The 9,323-nt window shown below is 31.4% G+C and overlaps 1 protein-coding gene across 1 annotated transcript; it reads left to right on the forward strand.

The window, feature by feature from the left end:
* The first annotated feature begins 4,977 nt into the window (after positions 1 to 4,977).
* Positions 4,978 to 9,040, forward strand: LOC111708439 (zonadhesin). Its single transcript, XM_023481818.1, has 5 exons — positions 4,978 to 5,018; positions 6,488 to 6,951; positions 7,106 to 7,135; positions 7,590 to 7,699; positions 7,789 to 9,040. Exons 2-5 carry the CDS (start codon positions 6,497 to 6,499, stop codon positions 8,859 to 8,861), a joined length of 1,668 nt encoding a protein of 555 aa, XP_023337586.1. The 5' UTR covers positions 4,978 to 5,018; positions 6,488 to 6,496; the 3' UTR covers positions 8,862 to 9,040.
* Positions 9,041 to 9,323: the final 283 nt, after the last annotated feature.

The raw sequence follows: 9,323 nt of genomic DNA on the forward strand, positions 1-9,323 counted from the left end.
CTACAATATTAAATGAAACTCCACTTCCAATAACAACTAATGAATCTACAATTACAACATTAGTTACAACTAAAAATATAACTTTAACAACAACTACAATATTATATGAAACTCCAGTTCCAGTATCAAGAGATACAACAGTAATATAACAACAGATACTGCAGCAATATAGCAACAGATGCAACAGCAATAAACAACAGCATACTAAACAACAGATACAACAGCAATATAACAATAGATACAACAGCAAGCTAAACAACATATACAACAGCAATATAACAACAGATACAACAGCAATATAACAACAGATTCAACAGCAATATACAACAGCAATATACAACAGCAATGTAACAACAGATGCAGCAGCAATATAACAACAGATACAACAGCAATATAACAACAGACACTACAGTAAACTAAAGAAAAATACAACAGCAATATAACCACACATACAATAGCAATATAACCACACATACAACAGCAATATAACAACCGATACAACAGCAAACTAAACAACAGAAGTATAGCAAGATATACAACAGCAACATAACAACAGATACAACACCAATATAACAATAGATTCAACAGCAATGTAACAACAGATACAACAGCAAAAAAACAGATGCAACATTAAACTAAAAATGGATACAACAGTAAATTAAACAAAATATACAACAGCAAAAAAAACAGATCCAACAGCAAAAAAACAGATACAACAGCAAACTGAAAACGGATACAACAGCAAACTAAAGAACAGATACAACAGCAAGCTGGCCTGATGCACTTTGAACTTTTTATGTACAACCTGAGATCAAAACTTTTGTGTTCTTAATCCGAGGATCAATCAGTTATCCGTTAAGCTGATGCCTGAAGGAACATATTAATTACTTTTAGATATTTCCTCAAGGGATCAAGGGATCAAGGGATCAATATTCCTAAAAGTTGCACTATTGTCTATCGAGATCAAGCGTTATAGTTTATCGCTATATCAACACAAAGGTTTTGATCTCTGTTTTAACTTTTATAATATATTCTAATCTAAAAACAGTTTGATAACAGCTAAGAAATAATTTCTACTCCTAAATAATACGAATGTCTTTAAATAAATTTGATTTTAGCAAAAGATCATTCTTAGAAACCCCGCATTTTTCCTGCGTAAATTCGTCTTAATATTAGTTGCATCGTTAGAACCTCATGGAACATAAAAAAATGAAGTCAAACCTTAAAGAAATCCAACGTATAGGAACAAGGCGTATTTTCCGGGAGAACATTTTTAATTAAACGTTTTTGTAAAACATTGTACCTTATCATTATCATTATCATAACTTCTATTTATTTTTACATACCCTAGACATTAAAGGAGCAAAATAGTTTAATATGTACATTAGTACTGCTCTCTATTGTGTTTAAGGTCCCCCAGATTTTATTATGTACTGACAACATAAATGAATGATTATATGGTTATACATAAAATTGCGTGTTACTATAAAAAAAAAAAATTTAATAAAAATGCTATCTACAGTTTTATTTTTAGAAAAAATAATTTCTTAAAAGTATAAAAATAAGTTCTTCAGTAATGCTAATATGATTTCATAAAATTCCGTTTTACCATTTAAATAAAAGGATTTTATGAAAATTATGTCTACTTTACACTGATTATTTAATTTCTCAAAAATATAAAAAATGTTCTCCCGGAAAATACGCCTTGTTGCTGTACATAGCGGTTTCTATACGTTGGATTTCTATAAGATTTGATTTCCCCACACCCAATCTTTATATATATCTATATATTTAAATCTGATCAAGTAAAACACAGATTAATTTGCCATTTTATTTCTGCATACAAATTATTTCATGTTTTAATAACTCTGTGATTCTCTTTAAATCCAAAGATAACTCCGTCAACTATAAGATTTAACGATTCATCACAGAGTTGGATTCGAAAACTCAAAACAAAAAATAAAAGAAAGAAGAAAAAAAGGGGAGAAAATTGGCAAAAATTCTAATATGTGTTATCAATATTATTTGTTAAGGATTATTTTTTCTTCAAATTAAAGAAAAATTTAGTGCTTTCTGACCACGCGATTTAAAACCTTAATTCCTTAAACCCGACTTTAAGACCCAATCTTCGCGTCGACCTAACTCTAACGACAGCTTATGTCACTTGATTGACAGCTGCAAGATCTTCGGCTCGACTTAAGGAGTTAGGCCCAATGAAAATAAAACCGACCCTGATTGGGTTTAGTGCAGAATACGGCTCAATGAGGGGAGGAAGGCCAATCACAACAATTTCAAGTCCGAGCCAAATTCTCCTCATTTTCTCTTACGAGCCACCTCTAAATTCTTGTCCTTCCTATTTTATTTTTTAAAAGTGTCTAGTCCTCCAAGATAAAACAATTTTTTAAGAATCGGACCACGTTAGGGCAGTAATACAGTAATACATTTTTTATGGTTAAATTCAAATGATAAGAGTCAGTTAAATAATGTATCAGAATGATTATGACATCTAATTATATACCTCCATTTTTGATGCAAAAGCTTCTCAATAGCTCTTAGAGGAAAGAAAACCTAATGCAAAATAGATATTAAACTTTAATGTGTGATAAGTTAGAAAACTAGTTAAAATCTTTAAGTTATTAATTTTTACCCTTTTAATAATAGCTACGGGTCAGCACAAAGTAACTAATTACACACCACAAATTCTATTCTTTTTCTGCTCTCAAAATCTTTGAAACCTGATGGTGCAAAACTTTTATTTCAAACTTTGCCTTTTTGATATATTTCCGAGTTTGAACTATTATTTTCTCAAGCCGTAGAAAACCTATTTATGTGTGAAAAGGCAATATCAGGAGGCTAGTTAAACTGCCGTTATTATTTTTGTTTTGAAATTTAGAGCCGAGGACCTAAAAACCAGTTTAACAATTTTCAATGTATGTTGGCAGACTGCACTAAAAAAGATTTATATATCAAACTATAAATTCTGTTAGATCAAATAATCTAAGTTTAATTAATAAAAGGTTTACATCATTAGTTTGCAAAGATATGGGGATTAGGAAATTTTAGTTTAATGCAAAGACTCAACTCCAATCTAGATCGGATGTGTAAAATTGTTACTTTGGTGGTTTTCAAGTTTGTTTCGTTGAAATCACATAAAATGAATACGCACTGGGGTAAAATTAGATACTAAGTCTTCTGTTCCTTTAAAGATGAGAACACTAAGACGGATAAATATGTAAATAATAAATTGTATAAAATCGAGAAGTCTGTATAATGAATATTGAATAGATGCCTAAGGTTAAAAGATAAATCATAAACCTACACCCTGGAGACTCATCAATTCCTCAAGTTTAACCTCCCTTGCTAAACAAGAAATATTGAAACTTGGTGAAATTTTATAATAATAATATTCAATCGTTGCAAGTGGGTCATAGAGAATAGAATATATAGAGAGTTCAAAGTGTACAAATCATGTAAATGTTCACAAATTATATGCAGTAGAGTACATTAATACAGTATGTTCTCTAGACTATCCATTTCAATTTCGAATATTTTAAACTGTTAAATAAACTTTATAATGAATTAGATGAATAAAAACATCATTTGATTTATAGTTATAACGGAAAATCATCGTTTGTAAAGTGGAAGGCATAGAGTCTATGTGAAATGATCATTGGTCAATCATGAAACCAGCCTATTTCATAATTTGGTTTTCTTTTAACAATAATTTTAGATTTTCAATAAAATGATATTCCAGGGCCCACCAGGTTATATAGCATAAATATGTGAAGTACACCTGCAGTATGGAAACAGTACAACAAAATGGCCGTTTTACACTTTTTTCTAGTAAATTCCTCTCTATATATTTTATTCTCTATCAAGTGGGTATACCTATAGACTAAAATAACACTCTTATTGAACTTTTAAAAATAGCTCAGGATTTTGCACACTACTCCACTGTGAACTAGACCGAATGAGATAGAGTAATAGGATAATTACTGCTACGACTTTGTGACCTTGTAACTCCTCTAGATTAGATTTATGTCTTTGAGTCTTTGCCACAGTCTAAAATTGTCTCACCCTTATATCATTGCAACCTAATCGTGTAAACCTTTGGTATTTCAAACTTAGATTATTTGATCTAACAGAATCAATAGTTTGAAATATCTAGAGTCTACGACAATGTGTTGGAAAGATATGGGGATTAGAAAATCAGAGTTTGTGACAAAGACTCAATTCCTTTTAAACATTTTTGTTTTTCACAATATCTCTTCAATTAGATTAGTTATTAATAGGTCAAAAACTTTTGAGAATAGGTTAAACTAAAGAACTGGGAGTAATAAGTAGGTCAAAAACTTTTTATTACAAAAATCAATGAAATTGAGAAAAATAATGAATTGTTTTTGGACAACATTTTAGTTCTCATGAATGCAGACTTATGCCAATATAAATCATTTTCTTGAAAACTACTTAACCTAAGCTTTTGAAAATAGGTTAAACTAAAGAACTGGGAGTAATAAGTAGGTCGAAAACTTTTTAATACAAACATATAATAATCTGATCTTAAGTGCAATTTACTTTAGCTCCACGTGACTTCTCTAAATTTGATATAATTTGTTTTTTCAAACATTATTTCTGAAAAGTTTCAACTATTTTTTTTCCCAAAAATCGAAATTTTTAAAATTTCTTTATTTTCATGTGTGAGGAAGGTGTCTCTAACCTTGATGAATTTGCTGGATTTTTGACCGGGATTTTTCATGTTGATGTTGTAAAATCTTGGCATAACCCTTGATTGAAGTATTAAAAAATCAGTGAAAATGTTTTTTAATGAAAATTGCGAATAATCTAAAGTTTAATTATAATATCAGGGATTTTGTTGACACGTATTGAATAATCGTTTAAAGATTGAATAGTATGGTACGATTTCAAACATATCCCTTCTTACAAGGTCTGAAATCTGATCTAGTAAGATCTTAACCATGGACTACGTAACTCGTATAACTAGCTGGCCAACCAAAATTGTAAGTATACAGTGATATCCAAACTAAGAAGCTAGAATATCGTCTTCAATGTATTAACATTTCTTAAAATTTATATTTTTAAATGAAATCAACTTTTTCAAAGAAACAATGTTTAATATTAAAATCTGTTTTTTGGAGTAATTGAATACTTGAAAAGGGAATTTAGTCTTTCTTTTTTATACCTTTTATACTCCTTCTGTTTGTTCGCAGAATTCAATATTGGGTTGCAAAGAAATTTGGAAGTATTCAAATGAATTAAAAGAAGTAAAAAAGATCAGCAGGAAAAATGTCTTCTCCTTGTTTTTAGCTAATCATCTTAAAATGCTTTCAGAGCTAATTACTTTTAAGTAAAGGAGTTAAAAAGTTTGCATCTCTGAATATTTTTCAAAATCAAATAACTTCAACAAATCCGTTTTCCTATATTAACAACATATTTTTTACACTTTCCAGTATAACTATTCCTGCTAAAATTTGATCTTTCTAATTTGATGAGGAACGAACTCCGTACCCTATTTATACTGTGTTTAACATGATACGATACAGTACTCATGGTTCAGATACGATTGCACAAGACAAACCACAGTCAACGCAATTTCATACATTTGTTAAAGCTTTTCACTGTAAATTATCAAATATTTATCAAAAATAAATGTTGATTCAATTCTAATGTTAATTGGAAAAAAGAATCAGTATTTAATTTATATTATTTAAAAAAAATGATTTGAATTGTTTGAAATTAATGATTTAAAAATTTTTGAAACATTTGATGAATATTGAATTCGATTCAAAACGGGCTTTTTGTTGCTATTTAAAGGTAGTGTTCGAAAAATGAATAGGGGGGGGGGCTAGGTATAAAATGAAGTTATTTTATAAATATAAAAAAGTGAATTTGATATGATCTGTCCTTTAATATAGTTTTTCTAATAACTCTGTACTGCCTGCTGCCTTCTGGGCAGCGAAGGTTGGAGATTTTGTCGAGCAGTGAAGGACAGATTAATTTGAATTCTCTTTTCACGAACAGATAGATCCCGTTGATTCATATATTTATCAGGTTTAGACTAAACCCATTTGCATTTTTTAGCTAAAAACAAACAGTTTTTAACAAGTCGAATTTGACAATAAACTGACAGTTTCTCCTCTCTTTCAATAAAATTCATTCAACATATTTAAGTAATTTTAAAGTTTTTTTTATTAAGATATGGATTTCAAAAAAATAGTTTTAAAGGGACTGTAAACACAATTTCAAGTGACCCTCCATTGAAATAATTGTGCATCAGATTCTCCTCTGGACCCTAAAAAGCTAAGTCTGATCAAGAATGAATTATATATCCATGTTTTTTGTTAAAAACTGATTATTTGTATTTGTGGTTCCGTGGTATGCCTTTCTAAATGGTGGGTCACTTAAAATTACAACTATATCTCCGAAGTTTAAAATGTTTTACAATTTTCTTTAAATCTTCTCTTCCCAGATATCCGGGATGGTCCTGGAATCCTACAATCTAATTACTGAGTCCCTAAACCTGGCTAGACAAGGTTCGAACCCTATTCCTCAAAAACTCCGAGAATCTCTCTCCAGGGCAGTTGATACAGCAGTAAATTCAAGAGATACTCTCATTTTTGGAGTCAAAAAGTCCGGAGAGGTAGTCTTTTACGGAGTAGTTAGATCGGGAGAACTTGTCTGGAGTGGAGCTAAAGTAACTGGAGGACTTGTTCTGGAACGAAGTAGCAATGTCTTGAACGGAGTTTCGGAATCAACACTGAACCGAGTTATGGGTGTTTTGGAACAGATTTCTGAGTTTGTTCAAGATCCCAAGGGGGAGATCTGGAATGGAGCAAATGTCTATACAAAACGGGTTTACGCCGGTCTTCAGTATACTCTCGCTACTGTGGTTGAAACAGCGGAGAAAACAAAGATTGTTTTCCTAGATTTCAGGTATTTTTTATATTATAGTTTTAGCTTTAAAGTCATGATTTCTTTATTTTTCCTTTTCCATCGTTCTAGCACACTTACCATGAATCTGTGCATAATTATTATACTTTATTTTATCAACCAAAACTTAAATTTTATTCTTTCAAAACTTTTTTAGAACCTCAGGGGAAGAGTCTTCACCTTTCAGGTAGAAAAAAAATCAGAAAATATCTAGATTTGGGATATTTTGAAAGTTGTGCTTTTATAAAATCTCAACGCTAGAGCCGATTAGCTTGTTCTTTTATTGAAACACTTTATGAAACGGTTTACAGGAATGTGAGGATTTACCTTGAATGTTTAATCAACAATCCAAAATTTTGCATTTTTTCAATATCATGAAATCACCGATAGTTCACGAATTTCTCACGATATAAACAAACTTAATGAATTTTAGATAAGTTTGACGAGAATATATTCCAGTAAAACTTGTCTTCTAAAGTTTATAGTTCTTTTATTTTCTAGAACTATTCTTTCGTTTTCATAGCTTTCAGTACGGATTGTTTAGGAGCTAAAAGTTTACTTAGGAATCCTTTCAGGGTGGTTAGTTTTTATGAAACTCGGAAACTGAAAAAGGATTCCTTCCCAATCTTTATTTTGTTTAGGTTTATCCACTTGGTTCTCCAGGTTGTCAATATTCAACGAAACCTTGCCTCAAATATTCTCTTGGAATTACTTGGATTCCTTAGACCAAATCCGTCCCATTCTGGATCAGGTTCAGATAGAATTATTTAATTATCTCAACCAATATGAATTCTTGCACAACCAGCTCTTATTAAAACAATTTTTATTCATTGCTTGCAGAGACAGTTTCTGAATGTGGAACAGATAAAACCAAGGAACAATCAACCCCGACGTCTGAGTATTCGATCCCTTATCCCGAGCAATCGATCCCAGTATCCAAGTATTCGACCACCCCTGATGCCGAGCAACTGACTCTTAAACCCAAGTCTTCAACTAAACAATCTGCACTCAAAAAGGAGCAATCTGTGCTCAGGCCTGAGCAAACTGAACTTATACTTGAGCAAAGTGTACTCGGACCTGAGCAATATATACTTAAACCAGAGCAAACTGTACTAAAACCTGAGCAAACTGTACACAGACCTGAGCAATATATACTTAGACCTGAGCAATCTTTACTCAGATCTGAACAACCTGTACTCAGTCCTGAGCAAACTACTTCCATACCTGACCTATCTACACTGAAACCTGAACTATCTACACTGAAACCTGAACTATCTACACTGAAACCTGAGGAAACCACAGTAAAACCCGTAAAATTAGTTCTGAAAGCCGAGAAAACAGGCATGAAACAAAGGTACTCAACTGGCCCCACAGAAAAATCTACTCCGAACCATGATCAGTCTACTCCGAAAAATGAGCAATTTACTTCGAACCATGATCAATCTACTTCGAAGCATGAACAATCTACTTCGAACCATGATCAATCTGCTCCGAACCATGATCAATCAACTCCGATAAATGATCAGTCTACTCTTAAACTCAAGCAAACACTTCTCTTCAACCTTGAATCCTCGCCGTTAAAACCCGAGAAAACTCTTAAACCTGAGAAAATTTTCCATTCTACGCGTCAACTCGAAAATAGCAAGTTCTCCGTCCCTGAGAAACAATCCCAATCTGAAAGAACTCCAGTTCTAACACTGAAACCTGAACCCATGACTGTAAGGTTAAAGATTACTGGAGAACCTGCTCCAGTTGCAGGGGAGAGAAAAACCAGCTTCAAATCAGTCTTCCTCAGACCTGAGAAATCAGATGATCAGGTTGAATTCTCCAATGATAAAGGAAGCAGGAGGAACACGAGTTCAACCTTATTTTCTTCTAGAAAGAAAACTAGCGGAGTGGAAAACTACTTTTAAAAAAATTAATTGAATCCATCAAATGATTCAAGCTTATTTCAATTGGTTTTCAGTTAAAGAATAATAGATGACATTTTTACAATCATTTGAAACATAAACCCATTATAACGTAATTAATATGTTTTTCTTTAAATATAATTATAATCGTAAAATATGAATATAAATGTTATGTTATAAACATAATTGAATACAGATTTAAATTCAAATGTACAAAGCATGAATGATCTTAAAAAATTATTATATGGAATTTTAGAAGTGTCTAGTTTTCCCGGATCTATATTCTGCTATGCAAATCGTATTCGTTAAAGAAAACAACCTTAATGCTAAAAAAATAGAAAGGAACGCAGATATGTTGACGCCATTCAATTGATAAAGGAATTAAATCTTTGCAACAAACTCTACTTTCATAATCTCTATGTTTTTGCAAGTGTTAACCTTTGGTATTTCAAACTTAGATTAATT

The sequence above is a fragment of the Eurytemora carolleeae genome, unplaced genomic scaffold (assembly GCF_000591075.1).
Source record: "Eurytemora carolleeae unplaced genomic scaffold, Eaff_2.0 scaffold733, whole genome shotgun sequence".
Lineage (NCBI taxonomy): Eukaryota > Metazoa > Arthropoda > Copepoda > Calanoida > Temoridae > Eurytemora > Eurytemora carolleeae.

What these genes read in the sequence shown, in the direction of transcription:
- LOC111708439 (XM_023481818.1), top strand. Translation starts at nt 6,497, where the DNA reads ATGGTCCTGGAATCCTACAATCTAATTACTGAGTCCCTAAACCTGGCT. An exon ending in ATTGTTTTCCTAGATTTCAG is followed by an intron (nt 6,952 to 7,105) that starts GTATTTTTTATA and finishes AAACTTTTTTAG; the next exon opens with AACCTCAGGGGAAGAGTCTT. An exon ending in GAAGAGTCTTCACCTTTCAG is followed by an intron (nt 7,136 to 7,589) that starts GTAGAAAAAAAA and finishes TATTTTGTTTAG; the next exon opens with GTTTATCCACTTGGTTCTCC.